Genomic DNA, 21,556 nt, shown 5'->3' on the forward strand with positions numbered 1-21,556 from the left:
TGAGGTTTTAATAATCTCTATGATAATAAAACCCTCTGATTGATTGATAAAACCCTAAACCCTCTCGCTAGCCGATGAAAATATGATATGTGGCCAAAAATACAATAACACTTGATTTTGGGTACTTTACCAATCGCTTATCAACCGGATGGCTCTGTATCAGAGGTTGAGGTTTCCTGCAAGGTAGAACAACAATCATTTATCAACAACTGAGGCAGAGCTACGACCGCGGTTTAATTGACGGCAGCGGATACCACAATCGCCATCACTATTTGTTCTACAAAGTTCATCATGAGAAACTTTGAGCAAAAACAGGACAAGATTTGGTATAAAATGTCATCTCGAGAAGCATTGGATCACAGTTTCGAGTCGATTTACAGTTGACTCGGTTAATTCTCCCACAATGAAGCTAACTATTTGCTTTCTATTGTATTGTGTTTTGTACGCAGGGGCTACTACCAAGAGCTGTGGTACCGTGGACGCAGCCCTGGACACTCCATCTTCGGAACGGATCTTGGCACAAGGACTGGAGATGGTGCTGGCTAAGCTCGCGCAGATGGATCGCAAGTTGGTGCAACTCCACTTTGAGCTGAACGAGCATAAAGAAGCGGTGGATCGGAATCGGGCATCCCAAGAAAAAACGATCGTCGATTTGCTGTGGGCGGTAGACAGCATAAAGAAGGATGTCGGCCGCAACATAAGTCTGCTCCAGGATCAGTCACTGTTGATTCTAGCGCAGCAAAGCGCGTGCGCCAGCCATGAACAATTTCGTGAAAAATGGTTCAACTTCACGACGAAGGACAACGAAGGAGCAGGATGGATGCAGTCACAGGAAGACACGAGCATCTCCTTCGCCGCGTTGTACAAGTCGCGTATGACGGGCTGTGACACATCAACATCAGCCTCTTCCCAGCGAGAAAGTAGGCCGGCCATTTCAACAACGTCAGCAACAACGACACTGCCAACGACAACTACTACAAGTACTACCACAACAACACCGAAACCTCAGGTTCCTTCCTATTCATCCTGCAGGAACGTTCCTTCAAATGTATCGGGAGTGTATCTTATCAATCCAAACAAAGATAGTGCGTCGTTCAACGTTTGAAGCGACCTCACTCTCCGTCTTCCCCAGCTCAGCCCAATATTCGGTCGCTCCACGGAAATCGTTCAAATGCAGTCCAAGTTTATGACACGTTATCTACACACAATTCTCGGTGATGTTTACAGGCCAAACGTAAACGTACATCCTAGAATAATCGCATGTAAAAGCATCAAGAGAAAGCCGCAATGATCACAAACCAGCGACCCCGAGCAGCCCTTTCTTCAACCGAAGCGACAAGAAGCCCAAGAACCAAAACCGTCATCTCAATCGGACTTGTCAAGGTGTGTCCACCACATTGTAAACATAAATCGTGACATATCGGTTTCAACAAGAAAGTAACATCCGAACGCGACATTTCGATGCCTACGAAATATCAAAGTGACAATGAGCGAGTACTGCTGCACACGAGTTCGGCCACAGCCGAAAAGAACCCTTTCCATTAGAATAAACAGTGAAAGTGAGTTTAAGTTCGAAATTTCACATGTGTCGCCGATGAAAGAATGCGTCGTTAAGAGTCTGATCAAAGCAAGCGTCGTTAAGAGAAGAACGCGAGTTTATGGTAATATCTCCACAGTCGGGTGGAATTGACAAGTTTCCCGGAACCTGACAAACAATAGGTTCTAAGGTTGGATTAACAGATGGAAGCTCTACCGCATCGGCTGATTGGGAGAAACAGAGAGTGAGAGTTGGGGGAAAGTTTAGAATTAGTGAAAGCAACAAAGTAGGATTAGGATTTAGTATATAAGCTCGATCTTTTGAATAAATCGAGGCCAGTATTTTGTGAACCATAGAGACGCGTGTTGGTTTCTTTGTGTCAGTTCCTTTACTCCACAGGTACTGCAGTGCTGGTCGAGACAGATCGCCATTTTCGACCGCTCGCTACGTTTGTGACATTTCACGTTTACTGTGAACAGGAGAAATTCGAAGGCGGCTGGATTGTAATGCAGCATCGGTTTGATGGCTCGGTTGATTTCTATCGTAATTGGACGCAATACCGCGAGGGCTTCGGTGAGTTAGACAGCGAATTTTGGCTCGGACTAGAGCGAATTCATCAACTCACGACAGCCCGTACTCACGAACTAATTGTTGAGGTGAGGGACTTTCGCGACAATTACGGGTACGCCCGCTACAGTTCATTCCACGTGGACAGTGAAAGTGAGAATTACAAGCTTAAAGTCCTGGGATCGTATAGTGGTACTGCAGGAAATTCGATGAATTACCTGGTGGGGCGCATGTTCTCAACACTGGATCGGGATAATGATGGGAATTCCGACATTAATCATGCTGTTACTAATCATGGGGCCTGGTGGTATCCCCATGGTAACTGGTCGAATTTGAATGGACCGTACAAGAATACTACCGATTGTAAGGGAAATTGGTGGCATAGTTTGAAAAACGACTGTCGAGGATTGCGCTTCGCCAGGATGATGATCCGAGAATTGAAAAGATAATACTGCTGGCTCTGTTAGTTGTGCTGGTAAACGGGCAAATGGCGTTGTTTATTGACAACGCACAAACTTTCGAGTTTGTAATTTATATATATATATATAGACTATTATAAAAATAAAAATGCATGCAAATTTTCAAAAAAAAGTATTTTTTTCATTGAAGCGAATAACAGCTTCCCACGGGAAAAATCCGAAAAACTCTTAAAAGTATTCGATCGGCAAACTGCTCTTTTGGTTCGATCTTGTTTCTTACAGGAAACCAGCAGTTGGTGCTGGTTGGTGCTCCTTGATTTGCTTAAACTCGTCTTAGAAAGAAGTCACAGTAAATCAACGTGTAACAGATTTTCTTCCATTCCCTATCGGTCGCCCACTTCCCCCTCCTTGTACCTTGGCTCGGGTGCGACGAGCAATTTACTCACGACATTCCAATAATCATAACATTTCCATAAACAATGACCCGTTGCGTGAAGTTTGTCTAGCTCCCGGCTGCTCGGTGGACAGCCACCAGCAGTGCCACGGTGTGCCTTTTTGAAATTATCCACCATCCACCGACAGCATAAATATGTATGGCATGCGATGGCGCACTGTGCGCACGGAACGATGTGTCCACGACCACCGGAAGATATGCCCGGGGACGCCACGCCATTCGATGTGACGTTTTGCGATTGAACGTGAACGAAGCTTGGGAAGCGATAGCGCGAACGGAGGATCGGAGAAAAGGGTGGCCTTCGATATCGATCGATCGTCAGCGAATGGCCTGCGCGCGTGCCAGCCACGTCACCCAATGCTGCCAAGGGCGCCACGTGTGTCGGTTTATCTGCCGGATGAGTTAAGCCGATCGTTCGAACACGCGACCGGATGAAGCATCGGCGGATGATTCAGAACAGAACACAACGGGCAACAACAAAAAGCAAATGAATGGGCAATCATTAATAATAGTAGGATTATTGATTGCGAACCCAATTGCCAGTGACAGCAATAAATTCAAGCAAATTCTGCAAAATGCAATCTGTTCCACGACCCCTGGCCACCGATGGCCAGCATGAGCTTCCGGTCGCGGAAATGAGTTTGATTGAGAACCGGCGATGCTCAGTTATCGGCGGAATTTTCAATAATTTAGACGCGACAAGGGGTGTCACCGATAAGTGGCCACGATCACATGGATTGCAGGGAAGGAAGTCGTATTTTCCGTTATATGTTGACAGACGACGAAGGACGCGTTATCACAGTGCCGATAAGTATCGAGTGTTAATGTAATGCGGCGCGTCGCGAATATATTCATCCCGTTCATCGTCGTTCAGCTTTTCCCGGTGTATCGTGATGGCCACCAAAGGTGATCGTTAAAAAATCCAATTAAAAAACAATATGGCCCCAGGAATCGCTTTGGCCACTTTCAACAAACATTAAAAAAAAAAAAGGAAGGAGAAGCAGACAAGTGGCCTTATTTCCATTTCGCATCGATAGACACTCGCAGCGGCGCAGCACAGCGCTTCTGCTCGATCGATAAACCATCAATCATAAAACTGAGCTTAACGCACAAAACGGCACAAACATTTCGACAGCCACCACCCCCAGCCCCGGGGTGGGAGGTGACAAATGAGGGAAGCAGATTCGAGAAGGAGACTTCTTTTTTTTTTGGGAAATTCACCAACACATACATTGTACGGTCGAATTTGGGGCGCATATGTGGCGCCATACGTAAGTACAGCTTCCGAGGAAAAGGGCAGACAGGGCGAGAGTGGGGAGAGTGGTCGGGATTTTCGGATTTGCTGTCTCAATAATGGGTTATCGGTGCGCACTCGAGAGAAACCTCGACCTCAACTTCCTTCGCAATTCACGATCAACACCATCAACCATCAGTCGACCATCGTTCCATCGGATTGTGTGTTGGACGCCAGTCCGAGTTCAAGGTTCCACCGTCGATGTGACAGAGACAAAGAAAAACAAAAACCATGGAAAATCCGGAAAATGGAAAAATGACGGAAAAAGAAGGAATAAACTTTGTCGCCATAAAGCCACGGGTAGGGCGGAAATGGAAATTGGGAAATTATGGCTTGGACCACTGGAGGATGGCAGGACGATTGGATCTCAAGCTCTGTTTCCAATGTACCATCATAAAGCTTAATGGATGTTCCGCATCGGTTTCTGGCGAACCATTGTACTGTATATCAGTATTCATGGCCGTTTGTTTGCATGGTAATGTAGTCTTAAGTAAATAACAGTTAAATATGATTAACAAGAGATATTAAAACAAGCTTTAGCATAATTTTATGGTCACTTGTTATGACAAATAAGTAGCGCGGCGGATGTACTTGAAAAGCTACGGGATACGGTTTGATTAACATTCAGATCATCACCAGATAACGCTCCAGTGCTCAGTAACTACTGTGCGAATGTGAGTGAACTGCCTAAGGACTGCTGGCCGTATAATCACGCCACCGATGAAGCGTCTTCCGATTTATTGATTGACATAACAGGATTTGCAACCGTTCACCGTTCACCGACAGTGTCAACAGACCTCGAAACTCGATTTCCGGACGTGCCAGACCACACCGTACCGAACGTTGACACGTTTTGAGCCCGAGGGCGGGGGAAGAAGCTGCCCTGGATTTCTGGTGAAGGTGAACGGCTGCTCCAAGTGGATTACTTGGGACCTTGCGCCGGTCTGGCTCGTGGGAAAAAAGGGCTCAACACTTTCCCAACCCTCTAATTGAAAACATGAACCTGGGAACGCGCTCCAAGTGCTGCTAAAAAGGCTGCTTGAAGATGAGCTCCGCAATCGGTAGCTGGCAATCTGAAACAAATCTCTACCCTCGAGGAACGAAAATGGATAGAAAGTGGTTTCAATTATCAGCTAGCGAACATTTCGCGACCATTACTTGCCGGTGTAGAGTGCTTGGTCGAGTAAAAAAAAACCGCCCGCCATTCCCAATGGTTTATGCGACCGGTTGGAGCGTGAACATAAGAGCACATTAAGGGGGGGGGGTGGGGGTCCAGTGGCGTTCAATATCGGGGTCGAATCGAATGCCCGGACGCGATCGACACTCAAAGCCAAAGTGTAAAGCTCGCGTATCAGCGTTCGTTTGGGCATCAAGAGCATTCCGAGATTTTCGGACAGAAAGAATACCAACGAAAAAAACAAAAATCAAAGTAAAACTCCCACGTTCTGACCTCTTTTTCGCACCCCCTCTCACTCCTTAACGCTAACGGAAAAGTGGCTCGAACAAAGTGGAAATTGAAACCCTTCTCTTATCGAATTCTGGGCGCCCACCGAAAACTTATTCCCATCTTAAAATGGCCGTCCCGGGGTGGGGCAGCCATTTTGGTGGGGAAGAAGCAAAGCGAATCGAAGAAGAAGCTAGTATATGAGCTGCTCTGATGCTGCCAGAGGAGGTTGCAAGTTGAAAGCCAGCCAAAAAACCACTGACAACGACGCGGTCCGTCGACTACATCCCTCGGTTGGGGTGCAGGGGGGATGCAACACAACACTATTAGGACACTCAAGCAGCATAAAGAACTTTCTGTGGCTTAACTCATTGGCAAACAATCGCTCGGAACTGAAAAGGGGATGGGAGTGTTTTGGAGCTGGCCCTCCAGCCACGGACCGGACGCCGATTCAAACTCAATTCATTTCCTTGATCCATCCCTCGAGGGGGCGAGGGGGCCGGTTAAGCACAGGACACAACGGAGATGCTGGATACTTAGAGCGGGCGAAGGAGCAGGAAAAAAAAAGAAATCACAAAACATCGCCCACCACCCTCACACCCGGAGAGACTGTTGGCACCTCGGTGATGCGAAGGGGGTGGTTCCTTCCATTTCCTCCCCCAAAGCTTTTGGAGGGGATGGTCGGGTGGGGATGGAACACCAACGGGGACACCATCGTTTGAGTGAAAATCAAATTTGGTTGAATCAATTTTCTCGCTTAAGTGACAATTTCGTTGCCGGGAGCAAAAGCCGCATCCTACGACCAGGCCTGCTGTGGTGTGGACTCCTCGTTCCATGTTCCAGCAGGGCGGTGTTGTGGCGCCCCCTCTGTTTCGTATTTGGATCGTACCAGAATCGAGCCAGAAAATGAGCAAAGAAGAAATAAAAGGAAGAAAAAAATGAATTTCCACGACGATGGCGGCGATGGCGGCGATGGCGGCGATGGCGACGACGACAACAAAACTAAAACTGCGTCATGCTGCGCTGTAAAACGAATGGAGCATTCGACATTGCAGTACGAGTCGTCGCAGAAAGTTTTTCTCCATCCCACTCAACGCGTCGTAAACGATGTCCCCCATCCCCCCGGGCCACGCTTTTGTTTGCGGCCAGTAAGAGACAGCGACAGCGCATCTTGGACCGTGGTGGATGGCTGGAAATGTTTGGATAATAAGTTGTAATTTTATGATCGAGCTCCAGGGGCTGTTGTCCTGGATACACGCTTGGACATGCTAAGACGCGCTAGACGATCAATAATTCTCGGTCATTATCGGATTTGTTTTGTGCCAACACTTGTGGCGCGTTCTTCGCAAACGTTCTCCGTTCCGAATCCAAATGAACGACAATCTTCGAAAGGAATTTGGTGGGATAGAGGGTGTAAATCGCCCCCCAAAAAAAAAGGAAAATCTGTTCGAGAATGGTCAATGACACCACCATGTGCACGATGAGCACGATGAGCGGTGGTGTGAAGCCATTGAAGCGGGAAACTTTGAATCGTAACCCCAAAGGATATTCCGATTTGACTTGACAGAACGAGAGAACGAAAGACAGAGAGTCCAGACAGCTGATGCAGTCATCTTACTGTGCAGCAAAACCACGGGGCTGAGAAGGAGTTCTTGCGCGCAGATTTATGCTGGCGATGGCGATACATTTCGCCTCCACGGGTGGCACATAAATTTGGCGGAGCCCGGAGAGAGAGCGACCAAAAAGGGGGAGGGTGTGAGCGTGAAAGCATGAAATGTGAGACGTGGACTCGAAGTGGACGACCGCACTCGACCGCGCTCGGACTTGGCGAACCGATTCGCTTCGGTGGGCTAATCAGCCGGAAATTTGATGGACATCGATATCTCGCTATACGATGGGCTGTTGCCAAAACGTGAATGGTGTAATGGCGAGCCCCTGGGACATACAACCGACAGTTGAAGCAGCCGCAGCAGCCGCAGCAGCACCGTCTCTTCGTATCGTTAGCGCAAAGGGAAACGTCGTTCATTGCCCATTAAATTTGGCCAATTGATCCGCCCGTTGGTGTAGGAAAGAAAAGAAAAACACTTGAGAAGGCGAATAGGATAGGGTTTTGTGAGGGGGGAAAGGGGGTGAAAAACTAGCCTCATCAATGTTATGGCAGGAGACCCGGAGATAAATCTTTCGCAGCGCAAAAAATGGACTGCACTGCGGATGGACTTTCCAAGAGGTACTTTGGACAACAAAGAGAAAGAAAGCGCTCACTGAGTGGCAACCAGAGACTGGTTCCAGTGAAACGACGTAAGAATTCGTGGAATAGGTTATGTAAACAGTATTTGAAAATTCTGTAAAATATAACAAAGTTGTAGTTATATCGAGCCTTATTAAACTATCTTACGGGAAGCAACACGAAGCACTTCCTCATAAGATAAATCAAATGAAATCCGAAAAGCAAAACATCAAATATTGTACAACAATAAAATATGGATTTCTTCTCCGATGGAGTTTAATGGTGTTAAAAAACATATAAAACAACTAATACTTAATAAAACAAAATCGAAGAATCAAAAACTTCTTCGCGTTTAAGCTCGTTTTTTATTTCGCTGTAAAAATTAACGAACAAGTTGAAACGAAGCGTTAATAATTCTGTATTGATAATCAAGATATCAAAAGCGATAAAAATAGAACAAATGCATTTAAATCACATGCGTACAAGTTGAGCTAAAGCATTAAGAACTACTTTAAGTGTATTCATAACATTTTCTTCAACCTTTACTGATGCTTCAAAACGATTCAATTTGATTCAACATTTGGATCGCAAATTCCGATATCAAAAATTAGGAAAAACATTCAGTTTGCTAACTTTTAACATTCATAAAGCTGTTCTGTTTATGTGTTCTATGCCTGGAACCATTAGCGATGCTTCCTTCCCCTTCACCGAGAAAAACAATCGGAACGAATGATTTCTCAGACTTCCCATCAACGAATCAACAAACAAACGTTGCTCGCGGCAGCTTCGTACTCGCCGTAGGATACTCTTGATTGACTGTCTCATCACCGTTCGCGATTGTTATTCAATAATTTAAAAGTCACTTGTTAAATAAAGTGGCCAATCACAAACGCTTGCTAACCAGTCCACCAGTAGCTAGCGCGATTCGCAATCAAAGCATCAATCCATCGTTTGGAGCGCTCCGATAGCCTTTCCCAACAGGAAACATGTTGTGCGCTGTAGCTCGACTGCCCAGGGACGTTAAGGGGGTTGTTCGGAGCGAAGCGGAGTGCTGCCAAAGCCCAAGAAGTTCACGACAAGACATGCTGTGCTGTGTCACATCATTTGCGCGCCCCAAAATGTTTCGAGACAACACAGCCCACCATCTTCGGATCGCCGGTTTGCGCCGCGAGACAGTTCATTAAGTATTCATGCCGCTTGACACTCGTACAAGCTGATCCTGGAGCTGGCCCAAGGATAGCCCGGAAGAACCGGAAGCGGAAACGTGTCGAACGCATAAGATGGTGATGGTGCTAAAACACCACCTGAAATGGGCGACATGTTGTTTGTCAGGCTCGAGTGTCAACGGAGGGAGACTAATGGTTGTCAGAAATCAATTTAAAATTAATTAACAAACGCTTACGGGGGTCCGCTTTTACACCCTTTTGCGCACGAGATTAACGATTATTTCCCTTTTATCGGTCTTGGCGCTCGTGGAGAGGAACTTAACGTAGCACGAGGTGGCGAGAGTTGGTTAAATATTTAATGTTAGTCAATCTTGTGCTCGCATGTCTTCATTCTCAACGAGATCAACCGTTTTGCTTACATCTTATCGGTTTTCACGAGGAAACAATTAGCAGTATCTAATGAAGACAGTTGGGAAAAGTGAAGATGAAGTGGTCTCCTTCAATAGATGCGTTGTAAGGTGCGGTTGATGATTAGGAAAGAAAAATACTAATTGGAGAACCGTTCATCCTATCTTGTGTGTTGGGTATAGTTTTAGTGGAAAACCAAACCAATCCTAGGAACTTTAAGAGTTCAAACACACCAAAAGCTGTCATTTAACAACAAACATCGTGTCAAAAAATGCAACTACCAGGCGTCTCCATCGCGTTCATTTCATTAGCTGGGCGCGTTAAGCGCGTGCCTGCTTTACCAACCGTCGCATCGCACTTCCGGTGTTGACTCAAGTGCCGAAACAAAGACAGGTTCACTCTGCTTAATTATCCTTCACACGCTCGCACCGCCACCATTTGCACTCGTCCATGCTCGAGCGCCGACGACGAACGAGTGCTTCCGGCACTGGAAACTTCCGGAAGCTCCAGGACGCTATACAGCCCGTGATGGTGCGATACTAATTTCAAAATGATGTGACAAAAAATATTACATTATCATACGCAAATATTTGCCCCCGCCGTTGGCTTCGATTTTCAGCCAGAAGCCCGTCACCTAGGACGACGACGCCGCCACACTGGCATTAGTTTCGCTGGAAACGCTGGTCGCGGTGCTGGAGGGGTGCCATGAAATGTGCCATGGATTGATGTCAAAACCGGGCGCGGTTGCTGTCCATCATGCCAACGCTCGGCGACCACCGTCCGGTCATCGTCTCAATTACCATCGGCGGCAACAGCAGCAGCGAAGTCCTATAAAGCTACCAACGTGGCCGCTTCCGAAACGAGCGAAATCGCGTTCGTTGTGGGTGCCGCTCCCTGTTGGCCAACCCACGGCCAGGCAAGCGATTTGTTTGTCCTTGTTATCAGTCTCTCTCTTTCTCTCTCTTTCTTGTTTCCAACACACGCTGTCTTTTTCGCTCTGTTTCTCCATCCCAAAGCATACTTGTGTTGTTGTGTTCCAACTCGTACGCCCCAGCGGCAGCAGAGGGCGACAGTGGCGCTACATAAGAGGTGGAGGCCCCCCCTCTTGAGCTGACGCCCCGGAGACGGCGTTTACTTTTTCCTACTGCACGATTCGCAGCTTCTTGGGAGCTTTCACTTCCCTTCGCAGAATGGAACAGCATCACCAACACGCGTCCAGCCACGCTCGGTGGACAAAATTTGTTCGAACCGGAAAGCATGAGCATAAAGAGCAGACAACAACGTTGGCGACGTCGGTGACGACGAGTGCTTACAAACTAAATGCGATTGGATCGTAAAAAAAAAGGCGAAGAGAAAGAGAGGAAGAGCGCGTAGTGTGGAGATGCCATTCCCGTGCCGACAGTGTGACTGTCCTGTCGGTAGCAAGGCGACGCCAACTGGCTGACCAAATTTTCTTTCTTTGCTTTCCTTTTTGATTTTAGGACCACACCACCCTCGCTCGCGCAGAAATCCTTCCTGTCCTGGACTGCAGCGCTGTTCACGGATTCGCTCGCGCAGTCTTTGAAGATAAGATGTAAAATTAGATATCAATAAAACTGAGCAATTTTCTTCGTTTTCGGCTTGGTTTTTTTTTTTTTGGTGTGGTTCGCTAATGAAACGCTCTGCTCCCGGGGACTGGGTGGGTTCGAGTACCGAGACAGCTGCTGCTGCTGCTGACCGTCGTTTCGAGATTGAAGCAGAAGGTTCTCCGGTGGTGAGGCGAGATTGCACCAAAGCGGAAAGTTACGACTAATGAATAAGAATCAGCGGAAGCAAGTCAAGAAAGTTGTTATTTTTTTTTGCTAAAATTATGTGCGTCCGTTATCATGCAAACAAGCAAAAGGGATTTGATTTTGTGGCGTAGTTAATTAAGCTGTTGTTATCGTTGTGGTAAGGCATTTTTACGTTGAAGAAAATTTTTTGAAGTTTCCTTTTGAGAATATTGGTGTGATTTTACTATCACGCGCTTATCAATAATGATATAGATTTGCTAAAAGTTGGCGCTCCTGTTAGTTACAATCGTTCCTGTATATTGAGATTGATTGTATTGTATATTGCAATGCATAAGCGAGCATAATAAACTAATCAAGGTACCCTCCATTACCAGGAGTTATTAGATTTTTCTCTCTCTAATCTAATCCTTTGCATCCAGCTATGGAATGCATTGGCCATCCACCATGTACTGAGAGTATTTGCTACTAAATTAATACCAAGAATTGAAAAGATACTGACTAAAATATGTGGATTTCTTTAAAGAATATAACATTCTAATTAAGCTTTCTATATTAGATAACTGATATAGATTTACTCTACGGTAAGAATAGTTTATTAACAAAAGAGCAGAATTTATAAAAGAATCATTTGTTATGCATCCAATCTAATGTAGTTGCAAAGAGAATGTGCACAAAAACAGATCTAAAGATTCAAGTACTATAGCTAATATCTCGAGCTGTCAGCCACGTGAACTTGAGCACTCAGACAAAAAGCTCCTGTCACGGTAGCTCCAGCAAGAGTAGCGTTGATCCTGAAATTTCTCTTCCTGAAACTAGAGCGATGGAATAATAATCTCAAGATTACTATGCACCATCTGCATTAACTATTCAACGGGTAAAACGCTGTGCAGGTAATATTAGATATTGAAGATGTGGCTGATGGCTCGCTCCCCGAGGGCTGGATGATATGTTAATTGCACGCCACCAAGGAAAAGTGCATTACTGACGAAGAGCAACCTTTACGGAACGAAAAAAATGTTATAAAAAGAAAAAAAAACTAAACTTCCATTTGCAAACAGGAAGCGGACGTGGACATAGCACCACTCCGCTGCGACCTGTTCGCGAGATCCTTTAAGTCTTTTTCATATTTCTAGTGCCGGTCACAGCACCAGGAAAACCCCACTTCGTATCTTCTTTTCTCAGTATGTCTAATCTTTTGTTACATGACCATGCACCGCTTCACGAATTCAACACTGCTACGGCCCACGAGTGATGCCATTGTCATGTGCCCAACGCCCAAGACCATGGTCGCCGCGAGTAATCTCGCGATTTGTTTGCATATCAACCGTTGCTTGGCGAAGGTAGCTTCTCGCCAACTGTCGCCAACGGGGATGCTGTTACCATATTTTAAGGCAATTATCGCTCAATCTCTGCTATCAACAGAGTGACGGACGAAACCGCCATAGCCACCGAAAGCGTTTCGGAGAAGGATCCCGTCAAGCTTCCAGCAGACAGACAGCTGGAGTCATTTTAATTGTCAGCTCATTCCGACCATCAGGCCCCGCTGCTCGGGTTTCATCATTCATGGTGGGAGCAGAAAAATGGGAAAAATCATTATCAAAAAAAAAAAAAAGAAGAGGAACGCTAAGCATCCATGCTGGCAACTGACTGGACACATCATCGTTTCATTGGTACCAGTGGTGTCCGCTTATAATTGGCTCTCTTGGATTTCTATCCGTTTTTCGTTTTTATGGAAGCTCCCTCGGAAGTCTTTGAAATGCGAAAGCGATGCGCAGCTTCCAGGCAAAGAGCGGGAGCCATTTTTAATCTCGTGACTGCGTAGATTATTGAGAGCACCACAGAGCATCTTAAAATAGTGTCCCGCGCGATGCTTCACATTATAATTCATTGGTCAGACGGACGAACGGACGGACGTCATGGTGAAAGTAGCTGCCACTGACTCATTGCCGTTTCCGTTGCTGGCTGCCACTGCTGCTGACGTCACTGTGTCGTAAATTATGTGACTTCTAATTACCGTTTTAAATCATCCATCTCTTGCCACGTGCCACCCCTCTCCGGAACCCTCGTAACTCACGCAATGACATTCCGGTCACGATTACCGACGGGCGTGCTGACACAGTCAGACCGCCACTGCGTTCCGTCGTAGCCTTCCCTCCCGGTGGGACACCATTTTGAGGCCTGTCGTTCGTAGTTTGTTGCACATAACCTACAAAACCGCAGTAACGCAACGCGCTTATTGCATTCAGTCTGTATCGAGGCGGACGTGTGGGGTGGTGATGGTAGATGATGCTGCTTGGTTTATGCAGTTTGTGCAGGCATTAAGGGTCTGTTGGGTGTAATTATCGATTCGGACGCACTACGCAGCAATGTGACGTGCTGGGTTAGTATTTAAATGGGCGCGTTTGCAGAACGCCCACTAGCTTAGTAATCTAGTTCAACGAAATCATAAACCATAGTCATAAAACAGAATATACTTCATGCATATTGATCAACTATTGATCCCACCTACCGATTGACTCCTGTGCATATGCATCATAATGCCAGTCAGTTCAGTAATAAAATTGTTTAAAATAATAAGAAAGGATAACTACAAGAAAATGATAACTTGTAATATGAAAAATGTATAAGGTGGGCACATTAAAATGTTCGATAGTTTATCTAAAAAATAAACCATTGATTTTCAAAACCAAAAGAACAATCACATCAATCAAAATGTTGACCATTGTTAGCCGCCATTTTTTTCATTTTTCTACCCATTCTTTGATACCTTCTAAATGAATGAGGTTCTGTGCAGCCAAACAACTTGTTAAACATCCGAACAAGTTGTATTTTGAAAGAACAATGTCTGGTGTATACAGCGTGTGGGATAACATTTCCGCTCCGACGGTTTCTGACATGTTTTTCAGTGGGTTTTCTTTTGTTGACCCGAACATTCTCTTTCTTTAACGTTCAAATCTCCGCTTCTGAACCGATAAAGTTAGTTTTCATAATGTTTTTTTCGTTTCGTAACATGTTTGCTATAAGCTTAAACCAACAAACGATAATTTTTAGCAGTCGCGTTTTCTTCAAATGAAAGAAGCTTTTTATACTTGCCCGTAAAATTGACTTTTCCGGCACCAAACTCGATATTTTCAACTCGAGAAAAAATATGTTATACAGGGTGCGCCATCAGGAATTCACCTATTTAAAGGTTGAATAACTGTGTCACTTCTCAACCGATTTGGACAAGTGAAACAGTTACTGAAACGTCAATCTATGACATTTTAGTAATGGATCACTTCACGTTAAAAGAGCGGATTGTAACTGCTGCACTTTATATTGAAAATAATCGTTCAATAGTGAAAAGTGCAGTCGGTCAATGGAATGACCTACTCGGCGCACCCTTTTGTTTATATTATAAGCAGCTACTTATTTTGTTATAAAGTTATGTATATGTACTTTAAAATGACCATTCATACAAGGCTGAGGGCCTTCATCCTAATAAATGACGTCATCTGTTACCAGAACTGAATGTTTCATTGCATACACCTAATATTTCTCTGCAAAAAGAGACAACGTAGCAAAAGTAGCTAAAAGTGCTTCTGCTCCTGCTACTCATTGCCCAGATGAAGACGTTCTGGATTCCAAAACTTTCCGACAAAAAAATGTCTCAACATTCACTCGCCAGTAATGTTTTTCCCCCAGCAGCAGAGAGCAGAGAAGCGATTACGAAAGCCACACGGAATACGCCAGAAAAAAAGTGTAATATAATTAATAAGCGCTCACTTTACGTAACGCTTCCCTTCCTCCACTTGGCCTGCACTTGGCACTCCCTGTCCGATGAAAGCCAGACCAAGGACTGTGCACGAGGCTCACCAAGGATACACTTCCCAGATTCACCTGACGTATGGGTGAGGGCGTTTTTTTTCTTAGAACTCATTATAATTTTCTCGTCAAAGACTTTGCAACAGACGACCGGAAATGGTAGGACGCATTCAAAGGCTCGCGGGGCTTTGAATGCAGACAACGAGCGCTTCCGTTCCCGGTACACGTGCTGCTGCTGCTGCTGCTACTTCTGGAAATCCGTGATCGAGTTGCACGTTTCGATAGAAGCGCTCCTAGCCATTTGTACGCGGATCCATCCCTACACTGCTGGATGCTGCTGTCGTTAAGTTCCGCTCCGTGTTTCTCTGCTCAGCGGGCACTCTGCCAATCCGGAAGCCAACTGTTTTGCGTTCCGTTGAACATCGTCTTTTCGCCATATCGTGTACGACCATACCAGTCTCCGGAATGCAAGAAGCTACAACGAACGATCGTCTCATGGGATGGACCGGCAATCCTTTCGAAATCCGGTCTTGTTGACCTTCGTGGCACCCCTAAGCCCTGGTGTGGTCTGGACATTCAGCAGCCTGGCCTGGCCCCGGACGCAGCCAGGGAGGTGCGTGCAAAAACGTTAATTATGTTTATTGCAGTTCGGAAACGATTACTTTCGTGCCCGAAGGAGCGTATCGGGTGCGTCGAGTTACGGTATTTTAATTTACAGCTTCAAAGGCGCCAAACAGCAAAAGAACAGAACAGGCCAGGACCTCGGATCAAGGAGCCCGGAATGGCCGGAGCAAGCCGAAGCCGAAGGTCGGAAAAAGTTTTATTTATCGCCAAACTTTCCTAATCTTTACGACAAGTCGGCGACGGTGGGGACACGATGGTGGCTGGGACCCCGACGACGTCTGCGGCTTTTCGGGGGTTTTTAGCTGACTGGCTGGCTGGCTGTTGGCGATGCTGCTGTGTATGCATACTTCAATCTGATCCAATGTGTGTCGCTGTTCCTGCCGATCCACCGGATCGAAAACATGGCGTGGCAACAACCAGACATGCCAGCATCCTTCACGTTCCTTGCGCATTCCAGAACCTAGCGCTACTCATGCAAACATTGTGTATTATCGTGTTTCAGGCAAATCGCTTCATGGCCGAAAGCCCTTTTTCGGATGTTAAGGTTGTCCCTAGGCGGTGCTACTTAGGGTTCCGGTTCTTGATTGAGACACGACCAAGATTAACCAAATTATGGTCACTTAAGCAAACAAGAAGAGGGATAGATTAAACAATCATTTCGATGGCTGTATCATGGAAACGGTAATCAAAAGGTGGTTTAAGAATTCCCTATCGAGTTTCCCAATCTAAAAGGTGGCCTGGTGTGATGGTGAAACTTGTTCTACAAGGGAATTGATACACAAGTATAAGGGTCCTCTGTCTGGTGTCGCAGTATCCCAATTAAGGAAATGGACAGAGACTTAACGCTAGCCTGATCGATTGAACCAGCATATTTTCAATTACCGAACTAATTCATTACAATTGAAAATCCCCCCTTTTGATCTCCTCGCCATCATCATCATCGATATCGTTCGTATCGAAATCGATACTCCGAGAAGGAGAGAAAAACAACATCTCTTCACCAGCACCAGCTGTTTGCTGTTCATTGGAACCACCAGCTATGGTGCTAAGAATAACTGCTGGAAACCGAACTTGGGAAACCTCAAATAGCCTTCCTCGGGTTAGTGGGGAGAAAGTGAAGGCTGGTAAGCAGGAAAACGACCAAACATATCCAATCAATTAATGTTCACACATGCGCGCATAGTGGCGCCGCAAGAGACGCCTCTGCCCACGCACAACAAACATACACAACCGATGTGAACGAAGAAGTGAATGAAAGCCCACGTGTAACGAGACCCGGTCCCGGACTCGGACACGGACCCGGGCCCCGGCTAAACCGGACCTTAATTAATCCGTTCTAATCAGTCAGCAAATCAATCAACCGTTCGCTGTCACGCTGGGAAAGTGAAACGAATAGCGAGCGCTTTCGGTAGCGGTGGACCAGTGCGCTGCGTCACCACATGCTGTGGCATGTTTTCTAATTTTCACTTCGATCGCCAGCCCCCCGAAAAAAAAAACATCGGATGAACGGAGCGGAGAAGGATAACGTGAGGAATATCGAAGGGGCTGTTTGGAAGCCTTGGAGTCCTAGCTATCAATCATTCACTTGCCGCAGCACTTGCCACAGCGTTAAGAATGTTTGCTCAAAATCCTGACGTGCCGTACGGACCAATCTAAAAACGAGTATCTTTCTAGACTTTCGAATAAGCTCACACCCTAGATAAAATGCGCAAACCAGACGATTTGGAAGCTTTGCATGAAGTTTTCATGGGAAATAGAGAGCAAATATAGCTTTATTTAATTAAAGGATCTCCGTTCGACGTCAGATACGAGTTTCATACGGCATTGCATGTATTAAAACATGAGTAAAGATCTCAAAAACCTGTCCGCATCAACGAATGTAGACGAATCAACTTTCCTATTTCCCCGAGCACGCCTCAGGCACAACGAGAATAGCAAAACTAATCGTCCAATGGACAGATTATTTACAGAAAAACTCGTCGATCTCCAACCATCCTCGAGGCTCCTACAGAGTGATGGTCGGCGGTGCTCTGTCGGATCCGTCGGCCTCAGCGTACCGACGATGAGATACAGGGCGAGCTCCACCGGAACGGGCAACCGAAACCCATCGTTCAGTAAACATTCATTTCTAATTAAATCCCATTCCACGGAAGGCAAGGCCGGATGTTGGCCGGTGATTAACGCTCTCGAATCGAACTTTCCGCAGCAGGAGGACGCTGGGAGCTACCATTGCCATTGGTGTTGTCCCTTGAGGCGCATCGTTTCGGTTGCCATTTCGAGTCTCTAATGGCTTTATCTAACTAGAACACTAGGCACGGCATTGTCGCGGTTGCGCGGCGTTTGAGTATCCTTGGTGTTAAAATTCAACAAATGTAAAGCCCTCGCAATGGCCCAGCGACCTCGCAGCCTTTTCAGAAGTAATAATTTGCGTGTAGAGGTCGTAAAGCTAGTGACACGGCGAGCTGTAAAGAAGTTTAATTGCTAAACTATTAAACAGAGTGTCCCGCAAAAGACCATCTCTTCGTTTCGCTTTCTAATTGGTAAGCACCAAACCCCTGAGTAGGTTCGAAACCCATTGCAATGGATGGCACATCTATATAGTCCCAGGCCAATCCTAGCAGTGGGCGCGGTTCTTTGGGGGATTTACATCTACTGGCACTGCGAATGCCCGCTGCACGTGCCCGTATGACATTTAGGGGTAGGATGGCATACCGATCTCGGTTCCCAGCAGGATCCTGGTTCGGATTCCAGGGAGTTCCGCTGCTCATCTAACGAACCGCTGGAAATGTCAACGTAGGTTTTAATTTAAAGCCGCCCTCGGCCACCGGTGGAGGCCATCGTCATTAGATTGAATCGTTTCCACGTATTCGCACCGTTAGTGGCCGCGTATTCCCTGGAAAACGTCCATGGTTTTGTGGCGTAGCAATGCCATTCGACGGTCAGGATGATATTTGCATCCCATGGAACCGAAAGATCAACCTGCATGACTTGCGCGAAAGTCCACTGCCATTTGGCCGGCCGGCGAGCGGTCTCTGTTTCTACTTTTGTGTATCATTATCCCGTGGTACGCTTCAATCAATCGGGATTGAGTGCTCATCTCGTCAGCTAGTTAGTGGGGGCCCGGGGGAAGAAGGTATTTTGCGCCGCCAAGAACGACGGCGTCGAGCTGCGGTCGGTGATTGATTTGGCATTTGGCGCCAAAGCAAAAGGGCTGACTACGGAGATACAGACGGAGGCGCCTATACTAATGATGAATGGTTTCAATAATTATGAGTGCAGCTTGGGATAATTATATTAACCACCAACCGTACACAATGGTGTCGCCGATCACGATCACGCTCCCCCCCCCCCCCCCCCCCCCCCCCCCCCCGGGGGTCGACCGTATTTTATTCCAGTTTATTATACCTATCGATGGACGGTGGCCGGAGTTAAAGATAAATCAACGCATCTCACCTTTCCTGTGACGGGCGGCACATAAAAGCTGACTGATGATTGATGGGTCTCGAATGTGATGATGCGCAAATGTGCATTCACCGAGGTCGCACAAACGAACACACGCGCACAGACACTTGGAGCCCTTTCCGGTTCGATACAGCGACACTGCGTGGTTTTGGAGTGACCGATTCGCACGCTAAGAAAGTGTAGTTAAACTGCACAGATTGCACTGACTACCGCTCGCTGACTATCGACGGGATCGCGAGATGAAAGGAAACTTTTTCCCGGAGTTTAAAGAGCGCACCATCGAGCAACACTAACACGCAATCCTGATATCAATGCTGCTACCACGCACATGCAAAACGCACTCTTGGCCACTTCAATGACTTCTCTTGGTCACTTCCCTTTCCCGTGTACACACCCCGTTTCACTGGACCGGAACCGGGACCAGGCAACAGCTGCGACCGCGCGCGGTGTTGATTTTAAATCAATTTGTCACTCTCACGCGCCGTGCGATATACGAAAGCCACAGGCCGCCTCTCTCTCTCTCTGACTGCGTTGTCTACTCTAGCAGGGTCGTAGTGTTGTAGTGGATTCGACCGATCCAAAGAGGAGCGCCACTCGTGACTTACCACACCGTAGCGAAGAGGCACAGACTAGAGTATCCTTCGTCTTCGTCGTCGTCGACACCCATAAAACACGTGGTGCTGGTGCTGGAAGCGAGCGGAAGGCCCGTTTCGAACGGAACTACTTCCTTCATAAATTTCCTTCAACACACAACACAACAGGCCCCTCTCTGCCTCCTCTCCTTTTTCCCACTTATTACGTTCGACGAACTTGGGTTGGTAGTTTCCGCTTTTGTGATGCTTCTACTCGGAACAACACTGCTGCCCGAGGATGAGGTTGAGCGCTTGGTTGCTGTTGTTACTACTACTATTACTACTACTACCACTTGTATCACCAAACCACCGCACCAATCCTGCCAGGCAGCTCTCTTAGTGACCAAGGAAACCGAGGAAAGCGTAACAGGCAGCAGGCGACGACCGTCTAGCTCCTACCGAGGAGTTCATTATGTTGCATTTAATTATCCACTCTCTATTTTCCGCTTTCTCCAATAAATTTCCCAGGTCCGACCGAGGGAAATGGGTGCGATTGGTGTGTGCACCCGTGCGGCACAGTGTTGTTGTCCTATGGCCGGGACACCAGGGGACAACCTTCAGTCGCACTTTGCTTCACTCAACCGAAACCGGAACTCGACCTTGGACTTTCTTATCACGGGGCTTGGTTGGGTCGCAGAAGGGGAGTTGGTTTGTGGTAGGCCAGGAACAACAACAGCACCACCAGCTAGCCACAGTCGACCCGACTTGGTTTTTGGTAACTTTTTGCACCGCTGACGCACCTGCTGACCAGATTCCTGGTTCCACCGTTATTTTAATTTGAAAAGCGATCGATTGGGCAAAAATGGCACTTTTACAGTTTGCTTGATCCTAGCGTTGCATCACTGTTTCTCACAAGGGATTTCGTTAAAGCACGAAAACAGCGACACGCAATCTGTTGCCGTTTCCTGAATCCCGATGGTTCCGGGATAATAAGGATATCCTTGGGCGAAGAGTGACACAGCAAGACACTTCCAATCACCAGCAGTCGTCGCGAGATCGCATCGATCGATCGAATGGCACACTTTTGGGAAACCGACTTTCCAGCTACCGGGCGTCAAATGGAACCGACGGCACGGAGGACCGCCACCGGAGGGATTTTAGGACTTTGCTCCCGTCGCGTTTGTTTGTTTATCGGAGACTGTCGTGGTCCCGCCGAGCAGCCAGCCAGCAATCGCAGCCAGCGAGTAGTGCGTTTCATTCAAAACGAGGATCATCAGCGCGCCTCCTCCAGCATGGGTGAGCCGAGCAGCAGTGGTTCCACCACCCTTCCGCCCCAAACGGGTGGCGTGAGAGCCTTTCGGGTTCGTCTGGCGTCTCCATCGCGAGAGCGCGCCAATGCATAGTGCCGGGATCGCCCGGAGAGCGAACTGGCCAAGTGAGCAGTTTTCTGAATGGTACGATAAAACCGAACACTGATTCACGATTTTGATCTCAAGCCTGCGCGCAGCATCTCCCACGCCGCGTGATAAACAATTTCGCGCTCTCCGTCCCGCGGACACAGGGTGTTTTTGCCGGCAAATGGTGGCCAAAAGGTTACCGCAATTTCCGATTATTTCAGCTTGATTTTTAACGCAAATGGGGATTAATTTAAATCCCTTAAATAGCCACCTAAATGTTTGTTTTTCGCCCTTGCAGTGCCTTCGGATAGTGAAGTCATTTACTGAAACAATATTTCTTATCTTGAAAGTCTTGATAGCTTCTTGCTGAGACATTTTAATGAGATATTTATACATTTTTGCATTACCC

General features: G+C 46.9%; 1 protein-coding gene across 1 annotated transcript; it reads left to right on the forward strand.

The window, feature by feature from the left end:
* Positions 1-403: 403 nt before the first annotated feature.
* On the forward strand, positions 404-2,553 carry LOC126576067 (fibrinogen-like protein A). Its single transcript, XM_050237157.1, has 3 exons — positions 404-588; positions 982-1,097; positions 2,000-2,553. Exons 1-3 carry the CDS (start codon positions 404-406, stop codon positions 2,551-2,553), a joined length of 855 nt encoding a protein of 284 aa, XP_050093114.1.
* Positions 2,554-21,556: the final 19,003 nt, after the last annotated feature.

Source organism: Anopheles aquasalis, chromosome 2, assembly GCF_943734665.1.
Source record: "Anopheles aquasalis chromosome 2, idAnoAquaMG_Q_19, whole genome shotgun sequence".
Classification (NCBI taxonomy): domain Eukaryota; kingdom Metazoa; phylum Arthropoda; class Insecta; order Diptera; family Culicidae; genus Anopheles; species Anopheles aquasalis.

What these genes read in the sequence shown, in the direction of transcription:
- LOC126576067 (XM_050237157.1), top strand. Translation starts at nt 404, where the DNA reads ATGAAGCTAACTATTTGCTTTCTATTGTATTGTGTTTTGTACGCAGGG. An exon ending in TTGGTGCAACTCCACTTTGA is followed by an intron (nt 589 to 981) that starts GCTGAACGAGCA and finishes AACTACTACAAG; the next exon opens with TACTACCACAACAACACCGA. An exon ending in CAAAGATAGTGCGTCGTTCA is followed by an intron (nt 1,098 to 1,999) that starts ACGTTTGAAGCG and finishes TTGTGACATTTC; the next exon opens with ACGTTTACTGTGAACAGGAG.